Below are 23,562 nucleotides of genomic sequence, written 5' to 3'. Positions count from 1 at the left end.
TATGTTGACCAAAAGAATAGATCTGGGAAGAAGTGCAAAATGCAAAATCAAATGACCGAAAAATGCTGAATAAACAGCATTATTAATATACAAAATATTTATATTACTGAACTAGTAACAGGTGATGTTCTCTGTGTCTGTAAAACTTTGGAACCACATAGCTGATTTGTTAAATCTAGTCCATGCCAGCTTCCAAAAACCAGAAAAGATCTTAGTTAGCTTCATTCTTTGATGCCTCATCAAAATTTTCTACGAGATCTGAAAAAAGCAAAACAGCAAGTAAGCCAAAGGAAAATATGCAGCCAGAACTAGCCTGAAAACACAGAATAGGCGGCATCTGATGATGATTCATTTGTCTGCTTAAAACATCTTAAGGAAATGTTCTTTTTTGGTCTATGCCAACTACTAACATGATCGCATTTTCATATGTCAATTATAATTCCCACAAAAATGTTATAATAATAACTATGCAAATTTAGAATACAGTGATTTTCATTTAATAAATGCAGACAGAGGAACTTTATGTGACAATGATTCTAAGCTCTACATGAGGTTCTGTTTTATTAAGTCCTATCTGCATCACTGTGAATCAACTTAAATTCAAAGCTCACAATCAACAAAATCCTGAAAGTCATCTATGCAGCGAGTAACATGAGATGAATGGGATGCTGAAATTCTCAACACTACACAACTATCGCTTACCTGGAACATCATCATCTTCTTCATCGATGTCTTCTGGTTTTGGTGCTTTGCTATCCAACACTGCAAAAGGTTTATTATAATATTAGTTATTAAGAACAAAGATCTTTAGAGAACATTTGTAATGTTTATCCTTTTCTTTCTAAATTTCATACAGTTGCTCAAATAAAAGCCAAGTACCGTCAATCTAAAATCCAAACATGCCAGGTATGTTGGTACACATCTATAATCCCAGCCACTCCAGAGTACAGAGGCAAAAGAATACTAAATTTGAGGCCAGGCTAGGTGTAAATCCCAGTATCCAGGAGGCTGAGACAGGAGGATTGCAGGTTAGAGGCCAACCTTAGCTACTTAGGGAGGCCTTCTGCAACTGGTTTAAAATAAAGAATAGCCGGGCGTGGTGGCGCACGCTTGTAATCCCCGCGCTTGAGAGGCAGAGACAGGAGGATCGCGCAGGTTCGAAGCCAGCCGCGCGCGCACTGGCTTAGGAGACCATGTTTCCAAATAAAAAAAATGTAAAAATAGGTCTGGGAGTGTAGCCCGGAGGTAGAAGGGCTTCCAGGAACCCCAGTACCACCAAAAAAAAAAAATAAATAAATAAAATAAAATAAAGAATAAAATATAAGGCTAGGGGTATAGCTCAGAGGTAGAATGTCTCTGCGTTCCATCCCCAGTACTGCAAAATAAATAAATAAAGCCGGGCGTGGTGGTGCACGCTTGTAATCCCAGCATTTGGGAGGCTGAGACAGGAGGATCCCGGTTTGCGGACAGCCTCAGCTACTTAATGAGACCCTTTGTAACTCAGTGAGACCTTGTTTCAAAATAAAGAAAAAAAAGAGGGATGGGGGTGTAGCTTGGAGGTAGAATGCCTCTGGGTTCCATTTCCAACACTGCAAAAATAAAATAAATATTTAAAATTTAAAAATAAAGCTGGTCGTGGTGGCGCAAGCTTGTAATCCCAGCATTCATGAGGCTGAGACTGAAAGATGGTGGTTTGCGGACAGCCTCAGCTACTTAATGAGGCCCTCTGCAACTCAGTGAGGCCTTGTTTCAAAATAAAGAATAAAAAATAGGGCAGGGGTATAGCTTGGAGGTCGAATGCCCCTGGGTTCCACCCCCCCAAAAAAAAAATGAAAATAAAAATAAATAATGAAATAATTAAAAGGGGAGACTTCCGGGAAGATGGCGACCGAGAAAAGCGGGGCTTAAGAGTCCCGCTAACAACCAATCTCCATTACCACAAAAAGAGCGCCTTTCATAGCCAGAAAACACCATCACCAGAAAAACAAAAAAACCACCAGGCTCCAGAGAGAAAGCGGACTGAGAACAGAGCTCAGGGCCACAGAGGAGACACACGCGCCCGAGGACGCGGCAGCAGCGCCATACTGCCGGCGGCAGCGGCGAACTCAGCGGACGGCTACAGCAAGCCGAGGTGAGCCGATGCGGAACAGCCAGGCGGGATCTTTCGGCGCAGACAGCATTTAAAGCTCCCAGTGGCTGAGCTCAGCACACGCTGCAGGGATTCAGAGTGGAAATCAAAACCAGAGAAGAAAAAATACGCCAGCCTCATGGCCGAGGGCGTGGCAGAGGCGCCATATTGCTACCGGCGGCGGCAGCAGCAGTGAATTCACCGAGTCCAGTACAGCTACATCCACGTACTCAAGAACAGTGAGTCAAATTGCGGGCCACAGAGGAGAAATCCCAGTATTGTGCCTCCTGGGACTTGACCCAGTGAGGGAGTGGTGGTGGCAGAGATATCACACCATAGGAGAGCGTGCAACCTGGCACCCCCCATAGTTTAAAGCAGCCTCTATCGACTCCCTGGGTCGGAGACTCTGTGATACAACCCAGTAAAGGAGTAGTAGGGTCTGAGATATTACAGACTCGAGATCCAGAGCACCTTAAGTGAAGCCATAGTGACCCAAGGGAAGAACCCAGAGAAGGCACAAACCTCCGAAATCATGGGAAAGAGGAATAACACTGAAGTAATGAATGTGCACAACCCCACAACATCAGAACCTGATAAAACAGAAAATCAGAGATTTCTAGAAGATCAAATCAGGAAAATAACTGTAGAAATAATAGAGGTGCTTCGAAAAGAACTCAGAGAGAGCCAAAAAGAGATAAAGGATGCAATTAATGAAGTAAAGGCCTCAATTCAAAGCACAAACAACCGATTAGACCACATGGAGAACAGAATCTCACTCTTAGAAGATGAGCAATCCAAAAATGAATGCATAGTTTCTAATCTAGAAAAAGATATCCAACAGCAGGAATCTGACATTGAAGAAATATGGGCCCATCTTAAGAGAGCTAACCTAAGAATAATTGGAATAGAGGAGGGAAAAGAAAGTGAAACCAAAGGGATCAACAATCTCTTCAAGGAAGTAATAGCAGAAAATTTTCCAAATATAGAGCAAGAGGTTGATACACAGATCCAGGAAACTTATAGAACTCCCTTTAGACAGGATCGGAGAAGAGGATCCCCACGCCATATAATTGTCAAAATGACCAATGTGGAAGCCAAGCAGAGAATCTTAAAGGCAACAAAAACAAAGGGCCAAGTGACATTCAGAGGCAAACCAATTAGAATCACTCCAGACTTCCCAAACCAAGTCATGAGAGCCAGAAGGGCTTGGAGTAACATATTCCAAACTCTGAAAGAAAACAACTTCCAGCCAAAAATTTCCTATCCAGCAAAACTTTCTATCAAATTAGATGGAGAAATAAGAAGCTTCCATGACAAACAGAAACTGAAGGAATTTATGTCTTCAAAACCAGCGCTAGAGAAAATACTCAGAGATTAACTACAAAGAAGAAATAGGTAACACTCACCAGAACCAGAGAAACAAGAGTTTCCATCCAACAGACAACTAAGATTGGTTATCTGTGGAGATTCATTATTTATGTTAGTCTTTTACCTATCTCTAAATTGTATTGTTTGCCTTTATTGTTGTTAATTTTTAGGATTTCTAGTTGGAATATTAATATACCTTCAGATATAGCATTTGGAAATATTTTATCCAATTCTATTAGTAACTTTTAATTCTGTTTACATTGTCTTTGGATATACAATATTTTCTTTTATTTTTTAGGGAGTTTGTATATTCTTCTGTTGCCTATGCCATTGAAATCATATCCAAGAAATCACTGCCAATTTCAATGTTGTGAGGTTTTATGACCCAGATTTTCTCCTAAAAGTTTATAGTCTTAAGATTTATATTTAGGTCTTTTATCTAGTTTGAGTTAATACTTGTATGTGGGATTAGGTAAGGGTCCAATTTTATTCTTTTCCATGTAATTATTATTTTTCAACAATATTTAGTTAAAAGATTATTATTTCCACCACCAAATCTTCATGGAAACCTTGTCAAAAATAACTTGACAATATAGGGAAGAAGTTAGCTCTAGGCTTGTATTTAACTCCAATGGTCTATATATCTGCCTTTAGAACAGTACTACACTGTTTCAATTATTGTAGCTTTATATGGTTTGAAATCAGAAAATATACATCTTCTAGCTTTGTTTTTGCTTCGAGATTGTTTTGGGTATCTAGAGTCCATATTCCATATCAGGATAGATTTTTTTCTGAAAAATAAATATATGATAGTTTCACCTAAAAAAAAGAAAAAAATATTCTCTGGTAAGAAAGAAGGCAAAAAGAAATATTGAAATGTTATCTTTAAGTCATCAAAAGCTTGGTATCAGACAAATGAAACTGTTATGTGAGATTATCATTTTTAATTTTGGATAAATTGCTATAATACTAGATGTCAACCACTAAGCCAAGCATGGGAGGGAGGGATGGGGAGAGAATGGGGTGGGGATCGGGTGGGGGCTGACTGGGCGATGTGTGCATGTATGTCTACAAAAGTTTGTATCCCACTATGATGTATGAATACAGTGCACCAATAAAATAAAATTAAAAAAAAAAAAAAAAGAAATAATTAAAAGGGGCTGGGAATATGGTTCAGTAGTAGAGTGCTCCCGGGTTTAATATCTACTATAAAAAAAAATCCATTTTTTTTGCTTAACTAATCTTAAAATAAATAAAACTTAAACTTACTTAGATACACACTAAATATAGCTTGTTTTTTTTTTTTTTTTTTTTTTTTTTGCGGTACTGGGGGCGGAACCCAGGAATATTCTACTTCTGAACTCTACTCCCAGCCCCATTTTTTTATTCTTTTTTTTTTGGTGGTACTGGGGTTCCTGGAAACCTACCTCTGGGCTAAACTCCCAGACCTATTTTTATATGTTTTAAATTTGGAAACAGGGTCTCTTAAACCAGCCAGGCTGCCTTCGAACCTGTGTGATCCTCCTGTCTCCGCCTCCCAAGCGCAGGGATTACAAGCGTGCGCCACCACGCCCGGCCTATTCTTTATTTTTATTTATTTATTTATTTGCGGGTCTGGGGATGAAACCCAGGGGCATTTGACCTCCAAGCTATACCCCCTGCCCTATTTTTTATTCTTTGTTTTGTAACAGGGTCTCACTAAGTTTTGGAGGGCTTCACTACGTAGCTGAGGCTCACAACAAACCACAATCCTCGGGTCTCAGCCTCCTGAATGCTGGGATTACAAGTGTGCGCCACCACGCCCAGTTTTATTCTTTATTTTAAAATAGGGTTATAGCTAGCAATGTAATGCACAACAAAAATTAGAATTTACAATCAAAATGGAATAATTCAGATCATTTTGAATAAAAATATATTATAATAAATTACAATGGCCATATTCTCCAAATACAAATTAATATTCAAGACTTTTCCCCATTTCTTTTGGTATAAATATTAGCTATATACTGTGTGCACTGAAATAAAAAGATCTTTGATTTTTAGAGGCAACAAGATGTATTTGAAGCCTAATTCTGAAAATTCAGAATTTATGGTTATCATATTTATAACAAAATCTACAGCATCTGAATACTCTAAATACCACATTACATTAATTTTTTGTATGTGGTACTGGGAATGGAACCCAGGGTATTTTACCTCTGAGCTACACCCCCTACTCCATTTTATTTCTTGTTTGGAAACAGGGTCTCCACAGGTTGATGAGTCTCCCTACTTGTGGAGGCTATTCTTGAACCTGGGATCCTCCCGTCTCAGCCTCCCAGGTAAACAAACTCATTTTCCTGAAGCACTGGTGTGATGCTGTTTCTCTTGCCTTGCAGAGCACACTAAGCATAATTAAGGAATCTTTGCGTCGCCAGGCTCCCTGGCTGAGGTGGGAACGCCTACCTTGCCGCGGGAACTGTTCAGCTAGCTTTCTAAGGCTTGTCAGGCTGTCGGCACCGAGCTGACTTAATATCCCAGGAAGCATTTCTGTGATTGGTTTGGCTTCTGCGTGACCAGTGATTGCGAAGGTGTTAGCAGAGAGGGAAGCCTGGACCTTGGGGTTGTTGAAATGAATAACTGTCCCATCATCTTTAATCATATTCACCTGTACAACAACAAAAAATATATTTCACATGCTAGGTACAGCTAAAACAGCATTTATTTATTTATTTATTTATTTATTTATTTATTTATTTATTTATTTATTTATTTATTGTGGTACTGGGGATGGAACCCAGGGGCATTCTTCCTCAGAGCTACACCCCCAGCCTTATTTTTTCTTCTTTATTTTGAAACAGGGTCTCACTGAGTTTGCAAAGGGCCTTGCTAAGTAGCTGAGGCTGGCCACAAACCACCATCTTCTGGTCTCAGCCTCCTGAATGCTGGGATTACAAGTGTGCGCCACCACGTCCAGTCTTAAAAACAGCATATTTTAAAAAAGTAATCTAGACAATCATTTTTTTTTTTTTTACTTAGTATGCCATCTCAAGTTACTAATTAGCTAAATAGTAAACATGGTTGGAGAAATATACTAGTAATAAAGTATAATAACATGGAAGTAGAACAAATTACTAGGGTGGCCAGGAAATAAGTAATATTTATTTATTTATTTATTTATTTATTTATTTATTTATTGGCGGTACTGGGTTCCTGGAAGCCCTTCTACCTCCGGGCTACACTCCCAGACCTATTTTTTTTTTTTTTTAGGTTTTTATTTGGAAACAGGGTCTCTTAAGCCAGCATGCTGACTTTGAACCTGCGCGATCCTCCTGTCTCCGCCTCCCAAGCACTGGGATTACAAGCGTGCGCCACCACGCCCGGCTGAAATAAGTAATTTTATTACATAGATTACAAATTCAGACTTTTATAAGTACATATCTACATTTCCTAAAAAAAAACAAAAACAAAAACAGAATTATCAACCAAGAACTGGATTCTTAATGAATTATTTCCCATTATCATACTCAATTTGCACTGTTAAATAAAATCAGTGCAATTAACAGTTGGTGAGGTGCCACCTTACTTAGGAGACAGGTTGCCGGGGTCCAGCCCTAGGAGGAGTCAGGGGTCTTGTGTTGGTGAGAGAAGAGTCTTAGCCTCCCATATGCTGGGATTACAAGTGTGCACCACCACGCCCGGCTTCACATGCTATTTAAATTGCTCTTTTATCTCCCTCAAGTATTTTCTACCTTTTTTCTTCTTTAGTAGAGTTGAATTAGAGTTAAGTGTGTAAATAATGAGATTCCACTGGGTGGGTTACCTTGGTGGTAACATGCTTATTATAAAAAGTTAGGAGTTAACTTGTGACTTTAGAAGCATTTCATGACCATCTAAAAACTACCCTTGTCACATCAAGCAGAGGTGCTGAGTGCTTTCCACAGTCAGTGGGAAATGGCTTCTAACTTCCTGGCAAGACTGGAACACAGAGATAAATAAAGGCAAATTCCTGGAAAATTATAACTAAACCCCACAAATAATTTCACCATATTTTTTCTGAAAACAAAACAAAACAAAACCAACAAACCAACCACTATTTCAGTTCTATACCTTTCCCTCTCAGTACTATATTTAAGGTTCTTTTAAGTGTATCATACACAGGGGCAAAAGGCATCAAAACAATTTCTATTAACTTTAGAAATTATATAATTCTGAGGGTGATTAGTTTTTGTAGAAAACCCATGTGTTAAAGTAGTTAAAAATCTGGGAGGTTTGAGGAGGAAATGACACAGTGGATGTGAAGTGTTAAGTTTTCTGACCCATTCTAGAACCACATAATTTTAGTATGAAAAAATACAGATGTGACAGGACTCGATTTTCCAAATTAAGCCCAAATCACATAGCTTAAAAAAAGTGTTTCTACAGCTGGGTATGGTGGCACATGTTTATAATTCCAGTACTTGGAAGGATGAGACAGGAGGATCACAGGTTCAAGGACAGTCTCAGCAACTAGTAAGACCCCGCTTCCAAATACAAATAAAATAGGGTGTGTAGTTTAGAGGTGGAATGCCCTTGGATTCAACTGCTACTGCCACCCCACCCCCCAAAAAAAGGGTTTCTACAATACTTTCAAGTGTGAACAGGTTCAAATATTGGCATTTGAGAATTTTTCTTTTGGTGGTACTGAGGGTAGAACCCAGGGATTTTTCTAGCTCCGGGCTATATTCCCAGACCTATTTTATACTTTACTTGGAAACAGGGTCTCACTAAGTGCTGTGAGCCTCACTAAGTAGCTGAGGCTGGCTTTGAACCTGCATGAACCTCCTGTCCCTGCCTCCCAAGTGCTGGGATTACAAGAATGCATCGCCACAGGCTAAGACACAGTTTTGACTTATAGATATTAAAATCACTAGAGATTTTTTTTGGGGGGAGCAGGTCTGGGGATGGAACCCAGAGGCATTTGACCTCTGAGCTACACCCCCTGCCCAATTTTTTATTCTTTATTTTGAAACCGGGTCTCACTGAGTTGCAGAGGGCCTCACTAACTAGCTAAGGCTGTCTGCAAACCACAATCCTCCGGTCTCAGCCCCCTAAATGCTGGGATTACAAGCGTGCGCCACCATGTCCGGCTCTCACTAGAGATTTAAAATTCGTATTGTTCCAAAAATTTTTAGGCTATATATATTCATTTGTTAAACTTGAGGTCTCCCAGTTTAAATCCTTTATGTTTAAAGAAATAAATACTAAAGATGAGTTTATTTATTTATTTATTGCGGTACCTGGAATTGAACCCAGGCACTTTCTACCTTTGAGCTACATCCACAGCCCTATTTTTTTCTTTATTTTGAAACCAGTTCTCACTAAGAGGGCCTCACTAAGTAGCTGAGGTTGGCCGTGAACTGTGATCCCTCTGTCTCAGTCTCCCAAGTACCCGCCTGGCTTAAGACAAGAATTCGTGATTAAGCAACATACTCAAAGACAATAGGCCAAAACCAAATATAAAGGTGACATAGTGGCTACAAACTAAGAAGCTAATGGGTAAAAAAAACTATACTATATGGTGGGTGTGGTGACACATGTCTGCATGTCTGTAATCCCAGTATTTGGGGGTGGGGGTGAGACAGGAGGAAGTCAGTATGTAGTAACTTAGCAAGACCCTGTTTCAAAATAAAAAAATAAAATGGGCTGGGGTTGTATCTCAGAGGCACAATTCCCGATTCAATCCCCAGTTCCACGCACACAAAAACACAAAAATATATTCATGAATTTTCCTTCTGTTCAAGCTTCTTTTGCAGAGGCTCACAGTTAAGCCATATTGCACATCCTAACATAGGTCTTTCTAGCTTGAAATATTTTATTTGAATTTAGTGTAAAAAATAAAACATGAACTCCATTTCAAATTGTGACATAGAAATAAGTTTATTCATGGTTGTTTTAAATGGGATAGTATAGAAGATGAATAGAAAAGTCTGGAAAAGGGAGAGTAAGTTAATTTTAGAATACAGAGAATGAAATACTACAAGTCAAAAAGGCCAGAATATTTTATTTCTACCTAACACTCTTTCCTTCCTACTGAGCACAGGGAATAGTTATATTAGACTCCTGGGCATAAGCTGTAAGAAACTATCAAGTGATGTTTTGCTAAGCAATATCAGTTAGACACCTACCTTCCCTGTCCATTCAGGAAATAGAAGGGATAAGGAACGTGTTAAATTCACAAAGTAAGTTGTATGTCTTGCATATGGAGACTTTACTTCTTTTAGTGATTTTATGCTGTTTGGTCTATGTAAGTTATATAATCTACACGTAGAATAAGAAAAAGAAGCCAACAAAAACTATTTAATTAATAAGCTAACACTTAGGTCTTTTTTTGTGTGTGTGGTGGTACTAGTGATGGAATCCAGAGGCATTCTACTTCTGAGCTACATCTCCAGTCCTATTTTATTATTCTATTTTGAAAGAGGCTCTCACTAAGTTTTGAAAGGCCTAAGTAGCTAAGGATAGCGGGGAACCTGTGATCTTCTTGTCTCAGCCTCCCAAGTACTGGGATTACAGGCATGTATAATAGCACCTTGCCTTAGGTAACTTTTTCAAACAAACATCTCCTGTATGTCAAAATGTGTTTTTTCTTCCATTTAAAGGCAGCTGAGCTGGGTGTGATAGCACACACCTGTAATCCTAGTACCAGAAGGCTGAGACAGGAGGATCATAGGTTCCAGGCCAACCGCAGCAACCTAGCAAGACCCTATTTCCAAATAAAAAAATAAGCTGGGTGTGGTGGCGCACGCTTGCAATCCTAGCATTCGGGATGCTGAGACAGGAGGATCGTGGTTTGTGGCCAGCCTTAGTGAGGACCTTCACAATTCATGGCGTGGCTCAGAGGTAGAATGCCCCTGGGTTCCATCCCCAGTACTGCAAAAACGTTTTGTAGTGGGAAAAATGTAATGCTTTCTACTAAAAGTATAGAATAGCCAATATATTCAATAAAGAAGACTGTATTAAAAACATTTTACTTAGTAAAGGTGCATTCAATGAGTTTGAAACTCACCACTAATTTCCCACCTACTCATCTGATGCTCTGGAGGTCTAAGCATAGAAAACACTGTACTATTATTGTTTTACAACAATGGCCTTTGTGTTTTCTCTTTTCAAAAGTTTTTATCTCTTTTTCTTAAACTGTCCAAACCCAAAAGATAGTAACTTCCTGAGTTCAGCACTTTGTAACAAGTTCAAGGAGCAGGGGGTGGTGGTACATGCCAATAATCCCACTCCTTGGGAAGCAGAGGCAGAGAACAGCAGGTTCAAGGCCAGCCTCACCAATTTAGTGAGACTCTCAGCAATTTAATAAGATCCTTTTTCAAACAATAAAAATAAAATCAAGGTTGGGAGTATGTAGCCCAGAGGTCAGAACACCCCTGGGTTCAATCCCCAGTGCCACAAACAAAACAAAACAAAACATCCAAAAGTCAAGTAACAAATTTGTAATTACTGGGTTTCTTCTATCCTAAGACTAGATTTTCATTCTAGTGTTTCTGAAAATCATACACATTTCAATGTACACATTTAATGCACAGCTTCTTTTTTTCCCTCACAAGAAGCCATTTTTAACCCAAAAGTGTGTGAGCAAGCAAGGTTATATATAGTATACAAGATGTTCTGAAACAAAAATAGTTTAAATCTGCAAAGGATTACATAAAGTAAAAATATACTGGGTTCTCAAAAAATGATTTTTAAAGAGAAAAGAAGTAAAAGAAGTAAAACTTTCCATGTTAGGCTCAAATATTCAGAAACTTCACTGTGCCTACCACTGTACTGTCAGTTTTACATGTATTTTCCCTATACATGTAGTCCGTGGGGGTTGAAAGATAATGCACAAAGGGTGAGGGAGGGGGGTCTGGGAAGCAGCAAGAGTGTAACATGCTAATCCAGTGTGGTGGTGCTCGCTTTTGGGAGGCTGAGACAAGAGGATCTCAGTTCATAGACAGCCTCAGCTACTTAGGCCTTTTGCAACTCAGTGAGACACTATTTCAAAATAAAGAACAAAAAACAGGGCTGGAGGTGTAGCTCAGAGGTAGAATGCCCCTGGGTTCAACCCCCAGTACCAAAACAAAACAAAACAAAACAGAGCTTAATATGCCTTTTGTATACCAATAATTCTCTGTGTGATGTTTTGGGGGCTATTACTCCTCATAAAGTTAAAATTTCCAGTGGTAATACCAATAAAAAGGTTTTAATAATAAGTGCATGATAAAAAGTAAATACAAAGCTAGGCGTGGTGGCACAGGCTTGTAATCCCAGAATTTGGGAGGCTGAGACAGGAGGGTCTCAGGTTCGCAGTCAGCCTCAGCTATTTAGTTAGGTCTCCGAAACTTAGTGAGACCCTGTTTCCAAATAAAATATTTTTAAAAAGGTCTGGGAGTATAGCCCGGAGGTAGAAAGCCTCTGGGATCCACCCCCAGTACCACTAAATAAATAAATAAATAAATAAATAAATAAATAAATAAATAAATATAATAAAAATAGGGCTGGAAGTGGAACTTGGAAGTCAGAATGCCCCCTGGGTTCTACCCTCAGTACTACAAAAAAGAAAAATAAGTAAATAAATAAATACAGGGCTGGGTATGGTGGAGACAGAAAGTTCACAGGTTTGAAACTAGCCTTAGCAACTTAATGAGGCCTTTGGTAACTTAATGAGATCCTATTTCAAAATAAAAAATAAAATAGGGCTAAGGGTGTAGCTCAGAGGTACAATGTTCCTGGGTTCAATCCAGAACCCCCCCCCACACACACACACAAAGTGGGGTGTGGCTCAGTGTAAAGCACTTGCCTAGCTCCATGAGGTCTTGAGTTTCACCTCTAGCACTTCTCCCCTCCTAAATAAAAAGAGACAGCTCCTAACCTTTCTTTTCAGAAGTGTTGTGTAAATGCTATCAGAAAGAATTCTGGGGAGAAATAACACATACTTTACAAACTGAAAAAAGAGTAACAGCAATGCCCTTGGAAGTACTGACAGGGATTTCTTTAATCCACCATGGCTAGACAATGAATTCTGTATTCAAGAATACAGGCTAGCTGGGCGTGGTGGCACATGTTTGTAATCCCAGCATTCGGAAGGCTGACACTAGAGGATCATGGTTCGTGGCCAGCCTCAGCTACTTAGTGAGTCCCTCCACAACTCAGTGAAAACCTGTTTCAAAATAAAGAATAAAAAATAGGGCAGAGGTGCCAGGCGTGGTGGCCCATGCTTACAATCCCTGCGCTTGGGAGGTGGAGACAGGAGGATGGTGCAAGTTTGAAGTCAGCCATGCTGGCTTAAGAGACCCTGTTTCCAAATAAAAAAAGTATAAAAATCGGTCTGGGAGGCTGAGACAGGAGGATCGCACAGGTTCGAAGCCAGCCTCAGCTACTTAGTGAGGCTCTCAGCAACTTAGTGAGACCCTGTTTCCAAATAAAATATAAAATAGGTCTGGGAGTATAGCCTGGAGGTAGAAAGCCTCTGGGTTCCACCCCCAGTACCACCAAAAAAAAAAAAAAAAAAAAAAAAAAAGGACAGAGGGTGCAGCTCAGGGGTCAAATGCCCCTGGGTTTCATTTCTGGACCCTCAAAAAAAAAAGAAAAAAAAAGAAAAAAAAAAGAATACAGCTTATATGACAGGTAAATCTCTCACTGTCCTTTGGTAGGAAGGTGTTAGAGGAAGGGGGTACAGGAGGAGAGGAAAAGGCCAAGAGTGAATATAAGAAAGTAGAACTGTAAAGACCAAAAATGAAGAAATTAATGAACATCAGGAACTCTGGTTTTGATATAACTCAGTTCAAACCTGCACTTATTAGCTATGTGATCTTGTGTTGGCATCTCTCTACACCTAGGTTCTCTCATTTATAACCAAAAACATCAATGCAAAAGGATATTGTGAAGTTGAAATGGACAGTACATATTTATTTGTCTAAATAGTTTCCCTGCTAGATTATAAGCAACAAAGGACAGAGACCATGAATAATATTTTATGGATCACTATTCAGTAAGTTCTCTGCAAAATGCTTGGCATACAGTAGATGTTCAATGAATGTTGACTGTCATTATATACTTTATTATGACAACTTCACTTAATTATTTATTTTATGTGGTACTGGGGATTGCACTCAGGGGCATTCTACCTCTGGGCTACACTCCCAGCCCTATTTTTTTTTTTTTTTAATTCTTTACTTTGAAAAAGAGTCTCACTAAGTTGCAGAGGGCCTAAGTAGCTAAGGCTGGTGGTGGACCAGTGATCCTCATGTCTCTGCCTCCCAAGTACTAAGATTACAAGCGTGAGCTACCATGCCCAGCTTATTATGACAATTTCTTTTTTGTGGTACTGGGGGTAGAACCCAGAGGCTTTCTACCTCCAGGCTATAATCTCAGCCCTATTTTATATTTTATTTGGAAACAGGGTCTCACTAAGTTGCTGAGAGCCTCCCTAAGTAGCTGAGGCTGGCTTCGAACCTATGCAATCCTCCTGTCTCAGCCTCCCAAGCGTGGGGATTACAAGCGTGTGCCACCACGCTTGTTTATGACAATTTCTTTTTTCTTTTTTTTTTTTTTTTTGCGGATCTGGGGATGGAACACAGAGGCATTTGACCTCCGAGCTATACCCTCTGCCCAATTTTTTATTCTTTATTTGAAACAGGGTCTCACTGAGTTGCAGAGGGTCTGAGTTGCAAAGGGCCTCACTAAGTAGCTGAGGCTGTCCGCGAACCACGATCCTCTGGTCTCAGCCTCCCAAATGCTGGGATTACAAGCGTGTGCCACCACACCCAGGTGACAATTTCAATTACAACAACGCCATGGCCTCAGCACAGCATTAAAGTATGGTAGTATTTTGAAAAGATAAAAAATTACTAACTAGGACTAGAGATTTAGCTATAGTAGAACTTGCCCAGCATGTGGGAGACCCTGGGTTCAACCCCCAGTACCCAGGGGGAATAAGGATTACCAAGTGGTTCCTTATTTATAAAATTAACTATACTCCTCCACTAAAAGTCTTAATTATAAGAGCCATAAAGCTTTACAAATTTAAATAAAAACAAACATTTAGAAAAACATGACTTTGGAGAGACTACATAGTTAAATCTACACTGCACGGAAGGCAAATATATTTTCCTCTCTACAAAGAGTAATTTTTGTCTCCAAGGGACCATCTGACACTATCTGGAGACATTTATCATCTAGTAAGTAGAAGATGGAGATGCTGCTAAACATCCTATAAGGTACAGGCCTGCTGTCGACAATTATCTGCTTCAAAATATCAATGGGGCCGGGCATGGTGGCGCATGCTTGTAATCCCAGCGCTTGGGAAGCTGAGACAGGAAGATCGCACAGGTTCGAAGCCAGCCTCAGCTATTTAGTGAGGCTCTCGGCAACTTAGTGAGACCCTGTTTCCAAATAAAAAAAAATAGGTCTGGGAATAGCCAGGAGGTAGAAAGCCCCTGGGTTCCATCTCCAGTACCACAGGAAAAAAGAAAGAAAAAAAAAGTCAATGGGGCTAAGGAGTTGAGAAAGCAGAAAGGAAGGCAAAGATAAAGAATTACACAAACATTTACAGTTAGGATAGGTTTAACATGATCAGAGTTCATGTATATTGTTGCAACTTATTCCTTTTTACCACATTTTGCAGATTTTTAGTGTTCATTTATTTATTTTTGGTAGTACTAGGAACAAACCTAGGGTATACACGCTAGGCAAGCACTCTTTCACTAAGCTACACTCCCAGCCCAATTTCTGAATTTTAAAAGAAGTTTAAAGGAGCCTAGATTTTTTTTTTCCTCAAGTATTACCCAGATTGAAAATGATCTTTCTCAAATTTTAGGTCAATGAAAATACATAAAAATTTTCAATAGCCAGGCATGGTGGCGCACAATTGTAATTCCAGCATTTGGGAGGCTTAGACAGGAGGACTGTGGTTCGAAGACAGCCTCAGCTACTTAGTGATGCCCTTTGCAAAATTAAAAAAAAAAAAAAAAAAAAAAAAAAGGGCTGGAGGTGTTGCTCAAGGTAGAATGCCTCTGGATTCCATCCTCAGTTACACACACACACACACACACACACACACACACACACACACACACACACACTAGCTCAAACAAAAATATAAGGTGTACAAAATTCTTAAGTTCAAGACTTGCAAATCAAGTTCTAATCTTTATAAAAGTAAGCCGGGCGTGGTGGCGCACACTTGTAATTCCAGCACTTGGGAGGCTGAGACAGGAGGATTGCACAGGTTTGAAGCCGGCCTCAGCTACTTAGTGAGGCTCTCAGCAACTTAGTGAGACCCTGTTTCCAAATAAAGCATAAAATAGCCCTGGGAGTATAGTCCAGAGGTAGAAAGCCTCGGGGTTCCATCCCAGTACTACAAAAATAAAATAAAATAAAATAATAAAAGTAAGAATGCATAGTCACAAGTTGAAAAAAGAAAGATGCAGATGGTTTATATTTTTTACTATTTTAACAGTATACCAAATTCAAAAGCACAAAGCAAATGTAAATGAAGTCAATCATATTCCTTGATATATGCACAGTGATGTACTTTGCCATTTCACCATCTTTTCTTTGGTATTCTAATGCTTTTTATTATTAGTAATCCCTATATCCAATCATTTCTGATTCATATTTTTAGCACATGTGCATTAATAGTCTATTAAAAACTGTACTACCCATTTGGGAAGCTGAAATAGGAGGCTCACGTTCGCAGACAGCCTCAGCTACTTAGGCCCTTTGCAACTCAGCGTGACCCTGTTTCAAAATAAAGAATAAAAAACGGCTGGGGGGTATAGCTCAGAGGTAGAATGCCCCTGGGTTCCATTCCCAGTACCTAAACAAACAAAACAAAAGAAACCAAAACCAAAGCTGTACTACCACACAAAGTAATGATATGATTAAAATAACTTATAGCAGTGAAAACTGTTACTATTAGAAATGGAATCATAGGCAGACTACATGGTAACAAATCACAAGTATCTGATGCTACTATACTTTTCTTGTGTAACTTTCGAAATGAAATTAAATTAATCTTTGTTCTCATATTTGAGAAAAGTAGAACCATCAAAACATAATAAGCTGAGTTGGGCTTAGTGATGCATGCCTACAATTCTAGTATTTGGGAGGCTGAGACAGGAGGGTTACAGGTTCAAGGTCAGCCTTGGTAACTTAGCAGAGGCAAGGGATATAGAGGGAAGGTAGAATGTCCCTAGATTCAATCCCTAATGCCCCTCCAAAAAAAATCTTACCTTCCTTAAAAATTTGAGAACAATTCCATAATTTTGTCATATATGCAAGTATCTTGAGTCTGCAAAGTATGGTGAAAATCTTTAGTTATGTACTAAAACTCATGTGATTTTATCCCAAAGCAAATTCAACAACTATAGTCCTTCAAAGACATCTCAGTGACAGTATGAAATGTCCTTCTAAACTGATATTTTGTATTTAAAAAATCAGACATTTATTTGTGCTTGTGCTATTTACCCACATAATTTAAGCTTTAAAAGTGATCATACCTCTTCGATACCAGCAATATTATTCACAGCCAGTTTTTTTAGAGAACTCTGAAGCTTTTTGTCATCAGCTGTAGCTGTTCTATGTACCACCTTCTTCTTTCTGCGAGCTGTACCCTAAAAAATAATCAGAGGTTTTAGCATGCTTAGCAACTGACAATAGCAATATCTTCCTATCCGCCACAATAATCTAACAAAACTCACATAAAAAACTAACTAGTTATGACTAATAAAACTGTTAAGAGTTGTGATTGTCAGCCTAGTGCAGATTTTTGAAGGTCAGTTCTAGCCATTCTTATTCTTATCCAATATCTAGCCTTTATCATTTCAACATTTTGTTTCAAAATACTGCTGGCTACTAAAACAGATTTTACAACTGAGCCAACAATTGTACTTTGTAACAATTTTCAAATATTATAAGGAATGCCTTTTTAATAGTCCATTACCCACCCCTGCCAATGAAAGCCTTAAAAATGATCTGAAATCCTGGAAATTAAGACATTCTGAGCGTTAAATGCTTACTATGTGGGTGTTCTACAGTCTGAGAATCTAGGAATAAGAAAGAATACATTCTTATTTTATGTTCATATACTGCAATAAAAGGTAAAGTCAATAAATATTATAAAAAAATAAAACAAGCTGGGCGTGGTGGTGTATGCTTGTAATCTCAGTATTTGGGAGGCTGAGACAGGAGGATCGTGGTTCGTGGACAGCCTCAGCTATTTAGTGAGGCCCTCCATTACTTAGACCCTGTTTCAAAATAAAGAATAAAAAATAGGGCAGGGGGTGTAGCTCAGAGGTCGAGTACCCCTGGGTTCCATTCCCAGACCCGCAAAAACTAAATAAATAAAATAGAACAGTAATTCAGAATGACTGGATGGGAGCAAAGCATAACCTTTGTTAGAATGTCCAGGGAAGCCCCTATGAATAGGTGACCTGAGTTAGGACCCACTAGGGGAAGAATGATCCATGCAGAATGAAACAAGATTGAATTTTCCCTTTCTAGAGAGAAAGTGGGTCATTATCGCTAGAGCAAAGTGAACAATGGAAAAGAAAATCAGAAAGGTAGGCAAGGGCCAGATCATGTGGCCAGGATTTCACGGACAGGAGTTGGATTTTAATTGCACCAGGAAGTCACTGAAAAGTTCTGCGCTTTGGGGTGACTTGATCTGATTTGTTAACTTATGACTAAAGTTGCTGTGTGGAAAATGGACCACCATGAGAAGTCAGAAGGCTCCTGCAGAAGTCTGCGAGAGATGAGGGTTGTGGCAGGGAGGACCATGAGGGGGCAGACTGTCACCAAAGTAAACAAGACTTCTGGTGGATTAGATGGGGGTATGAGGAAAAGAGGAATCTAGGATGAAGCCCAGGATTCTGGCCTGAGCAAACAGATTGAGAAGTATACTATGTACTGAAAGAGACAAAGTGTGCTTTTGTTGTATTGATGCTCTGAAACTCAAAATATATTTTTCTACTGGAAATGCCTGTGATCCTAGTATTTGATAAACTGAGACAGGAGGATTGCAAGTTTGACGCCAGCCTCAACAACTTAGGCTCTCAGCAACTTAGTGAGACCCAGTTTCCAAACTAAAAAAAAAAAAAAGGAATAAGGGTGTAGCTCAGAGGTAGAATGCCCCTGGGTTCAATCCCTACTACTATCTCCCTGCTTCTGCCACAGGATACAATTTCTGGGCTTAAAAAACACGTAACCTAAAGCAGAGCCAAAAAACACCAAAAGCCACCTAAGTTTTGAAGGATAAACAAAACTAGGAGTAAGAAGAAAGGAATAGGGGATTCAGGCTCTAGATATCTCCTGCAGTAGTCCTCAGCCTTACTGAAAAGAATTTGGGACTTCAAGCCAGGCGCGGTGGCGCACACTTGTAATCCCCGCGCTTGGGAGGCAGAGACAGGATTGCACAGGTTCGAAGCCAGCCTCCCTGGCTTAAGAGACCCTGTTTCCAAATAGAAAAAATATAAAAATGGGTCTGGGAGTGTAGCTCGGAAGTAGAAGGCTTTCCAGGAACCCCAGTACCACAAAAAAAAAGGACTTCAGTCTCAGAAACTCTGACGAGAGAAGAGAACTGCTGAAGAATGACTATTTATACGGATGGCCATTTGTGAAGCATTTCTGGTTCAGGGACAGCTCAGTTGCTTGCTGTATACCTTGCTCGAATAATCATCAGGCGCCTCAAACACAACTTGTCTAAAGTCTTAGCAGTCCACCCATCCATTCTTCCTTTATTTCCTAAGTTCTGAAGCTGGTGGTACCACCATATACTATTTTTTTTTTCAGTACTGTGGATGGAACCCAGGGGCACAGTACCTCCACGCTACACCCCCAGCCCTAGTTTTTAAGCCTTTTACTTAGGCTGCCCACAAACCCCGATCCTCTGGTCTCTGCCTCCAAAATGCTGGGATTTCAAGTGTGCGCCACCACGCCCGACACCACATACCATTTCTAAAAACAGAAGTCTGGGAAGGTCAACCCAGATTCTTCTCTCTGACCTTCAACCACTATATTCTATCATTCATTAAGTCATGTCAATTCCAACCCCTCAGTTTGTGCCCGACATAATTTGGCATTAGCCTCTTGATTATTGTCCATGCTAAACTTCCACTTCATTCCATTTTTCCATATTACCAAATGGCTGATTTCCTACTTAAAATCCTTCAACAGTTGCCCACTAACTATATAATTCCACTAAGTGCTATGTCATCTCAAAACCCTATATGCTGCTGCATATGTGAGAATTACAATTCTCTTTTATTTTATGCGGTACTGGACTTAAGCCCAAAGACATTTCAACTCTTGAGCAATGTTCCCAGCCTTTTTTTTTCTCCCCCAGGTCTGGGGATGGAACTCAGGGGCATTTGAATTCTGAGCTATACCACTCACCCTATTTTTTATACTTTATTTTGAAAGAGGGTCTCACTAAGTTGCGGAAGGCCTCCCTAAGTAGCTGAGGCTGTCTGCGAACCATGATCCTCTGGTCTCAGCCTCCTGCATGCGGAGATTACAAGCGTGTGCACCCACACCCAGCTTCCCAGCCCTTTTTATTTTTAATTCTTTTTTGTTTTTAAAATAAAGTCTTTGATAGGTTACTGAGAATCTCGCTAAGTTGCTGAGACTGACCTCAATCAAACTTGAAATCTTCCTGTCTCAGCCTTCCAAGTACTGGGATTACAGACATGCCCCAGCATGCTTGGCTAATTATTTTTATCCTACCTCCCATGAACCCTTTTGCCTACCTGCCTGTCCAGTGATAAATCCTAGTTTATTTTTTTTAAATTTATTTTTTTGTGTGGGCTTCTGCAGCTAGTAGTTTGGGCTTCCTGCATACTTGACAAGCACTCTATCACTGAGCTACATCCCCAGACCCCTTCCCCCTCCCCTTTTGGTACTGGGGATGGAACCCAGAGGCATTCTACCTCTATGACCTATACCTAAATCTTTTTACATTTTTTGTTTTGAAAAAGGGTCTTGCTAGGTTGCCTAGAGTCTCACTAAACTGCTGAAGCTAGTCTAGAATCTGTGATCCTATCTTAGCTCCCCAAATACTGGGATTACAAGTGTCTGCCACTATGCCCGGGCCCCAGCACTTTTTAAAAAATTGTCCAGGTTGGCCCTGAACTTGTAATCCTCCTGCATGAAACGCTCAAGTGGCTGGGATTACAAGTGTGTATCTCCATGCCCAGTTCTTGTTCATCATTTAAATTCAAGCCTTTTAACCTCCCCAAGGCAAAAGCACCTCATACGTCATGCTAACACTCACTATTCTTGTAATTGTGAACGTGTCTTTCTCTTCCAAGCCAAGCAGTGTCAAGGGCAAATCTTGTTTATCTACTATGTGTGTAGCATGTGGTGTTTAATAAAGAGTAGAAAAATGAATGACTGTACCCATCACTAGTTTAAAATATGTAACAGTGATATGCTGCATCACTACCTTACAGGTATATTCTATGGTTCTTGACTATTCCTAGTTGCTACACTGGTGTTATTACATCACACCTGGTGCTACAAAATGACTACCATGGTTACATAGATGTATTAACATGAGTCCAGAGTCATATACCTGTATTACTATGAAAGAAAAAAAGTATTAGTCACTTCTTCCCTTCCTTCTTTCCATCCTCCTTTCCTATTTCCATCCCCAGCTGTGATGAGCATCAAAGTCAAGGGCATAGAGGGATGTTCTACCTATTCTTTCCCCAGATCTGAGTTAAATACTGTTCTCCCTTTCCTTTTTTGCAAAGACTCCAACAGGCAATGATAAAGGCAGAATATTCTTCTTGAGCCTGGGGCCAGAGCTGAGAGGAAATCAAAGGGTTTTGGTGCTTAGAACTAATACTTCCTTAGGCTTTAAAGTGCATTGAATAAGAAAACTTATGTTCACATTCACAACTAACATGGAACAGTAGATAGGAATTTGGGAGGAAAACCTGTCAATCAACAAAATGTAGTCTGCTCCAATATTTCTGGCTAAACTTTTTTGTTGGCAGTACTAGGAAGTGAACCAGTGGTGCTTTACCACTAAGTAACATCCCCAGTCCTTTTAAACTATTTTTTTAGTTTTGAAATAGGGTCTCACTACTTTCCCTAAGATGGCCTTGAACTTGTGATCCATTCATTTCAGCTTCCTGAGCATTTTGGATTGCTGGCATGCACCACTGAATCTGACTTCCAATTAGATTTCTTCTGAACCTAACTGTACCGGTAGGTACAACCAGTCAACATAAACTAACCTAACATCTGGCATGCTCCTTGATCAGAAAATAACAGCTATCATTTATTAAACATCTAACCTGTTCCAGACACCATGTTACGTGTTTTCTAAATATTATTCTAATTTTTAGAAGCATTTTTTATGATTATTTCTATTTTGAAGATAAAAAAATAGAAGCTTAATGAGGTTGGATAACTTGTTGATGTCATACAACTAGCAGATGTTAAAAGTTAGGATTCAAACACAGGTGGCTATTTCTATTGCACCATCAGAGAGAGAAGTCTTCTAGTTACTTGTGTTAGATCTAGATTAATTACTTTAAAATTGGAATGTGGTTTGATCTTGATTATTAAAATGATTTTATATTTTCAATGACCACAAATCCAAAGTAATAATACTATCTGGTAATTATACATTCTCCTATCAGTTTTTCTTATGCCACACTCACCTTGCCCCCTATCCGGACCTGAGCCTGAAGTTTGGCTAACTTTTCTTGATTCATGCTGTTGGTAAATCTAGGGGGGGAAAAATAAATTTGTTAAAGTCACTGTTTTACCAAATTTAAAAAACTGTTTATACAAACAGTACCTTTTCGCTCACCGAGCTTGCAGTATGCATTAACATCATCATATTAATACTGTGTGTATATATAAATATATATATATATATTTTTTGTGGGTCTGGGGATAGAACCCAGGGACATTCGACCTCCAAGCTACACCCCCTGCCCTATTTTTTATTCTTTATTTTGGAACGGGATTTCACTAAGTTATGGAGGGCCTCACTAAGTAGCTAAGGCTGTCCACGAACCGCAATCCTCTAGTCTCAGCCTCCAGCATGCTGGGATTACAAGCGTGCACCACCACGCCCGGCTTATACTTTTAATAAATATCAATAACTTGTTCTAGCTTGATAAACCAGGTATTTTTTAAAATAAAAATGAAAATACCATTATTTTCAGGAAGGAAGGAAGGGAGTTAAATATGCAAACAGAAAAAAGAATTGGATTCAATGTCACCTATTTGAAGATCCCTTCCTTGAAACATGATTCAGATCTTTGGCATTCAGTAAAATCTAACCAATTATGAAATCTCTGTAGGTAAGCCAGTTTTTTCTCCCAAAGATTTTTATAGCAGAGAACTGTTACTGAAAATTATTAGCAGCCAGGCGTGGTGGTCCATGCTTGTAATCCCAGTACTTGGGAGGCTGAGACAGGAGGATCCTGCAGGTTCAAAGCCAGCCTCAGCTACTTAGTAAGGCTCTCAGCAACCTAATGAGACCCTGTTTCCAAATAAAATATAAAATAGGTCTGGGAGTGCAGCCAGGAAGTAGAAAGTCCCTGGGTTCTATCCCCAGTACCACAAAAAAAAAAAAAAAAAAAAGAAAGAAAAAAAAAGAAGTTATTATTAGCAAAATCTTCAAGTAGATGATTTTCTCAAAAAATCAGGTTCTGTATTTTCTTAAGAACCATAAAAATCACAAAGAGAAAAAAATTTTAAAGGCTGGAGAAAGAAGAAATCCAACAATAGGCTGTTTAGCTCTCAAGATATGTAGTCATGTCCTCTATTCAAGGTCAGATGATGTGTTAATAATGGGGAAACAAAACTAGATTTCAACACTCAGTGCTTCTGCAGCATTCCAAAATTCACTCAATAGTTTGTGCTGATGTAGTATGTTACACTTGTCAAAATATTTTTGCATATAGGGTAAAATATTTCACTGTACAATGTCAAAAACCTATTTCAATAACATTATACTAAACTGAAAGGGAAGGGACTCTTAAACATTAACCTTTTACAGGTAATGTTGATTTTGAAGAGTCTAAGAATATTATAAA

The 23,562-nt window shown here is 39.3% G+C and overlaps 1 protein-coding gene across 6 annotated transcripts; it reads right to left on the bottom strand.

Annotated features, from left to right (window-relative positions):
• Window positions 1-211: 211 nt before the first annotated feature.
• Window positions 212-22,236, bottom strand: BTF3L4 (basic transcription factor 3 like 4; the record flags this gene model as incomplete). 6 transcript variants are annotated; one of them, XM_080691010.1, is made up of 5 exons in its annotated part: window positions 212-258; window positions 703-762; window positions 5,942-6,143; window positions 17,005-17,118; window positions 22,174-22,236. In XM_080691010.1, the coding sequence occupies 5 exons, from the start codon at window positions 22,225-22,227 to the stop codon at window positions 212-214; spliced, it is 477 nt and encodes a 158-aa protein (XP_080547136.1). The 6 variants fall into 6 exon arrangements, with proteins under 6 accessions (XP_080547136.1, XP_080547131.1, XP_080547132.1 ...); XM_080691005.1 differs by having other exon boundaries at window positions 17,005-17,111; window positions 22,170-22,227; XM_080691006.1 differs by having other exon boundaries at window positions 703-752; window positions 5,938-6,143; window positions 22,174-22,227.
• Between the last annotated feature and the right edge of the window lie 1,326 nt (window positions 22,237-23,562).

This window comes from Muscardinus avellanarius, assembly GCF_963383645.1.
Source record: "Muscardinus avellanarius genome assembly, chromosome: 3".
NCBI classification, from domain to species: Eukaryota; Metazoa; Chordata; class Mammalia; order Rodentia; family Gliridae; genus Muscardinus; species Muscardinus avellanarius.
This window is presented reverse-complemented; position numbering and strand designations above follow the sequence as displayed.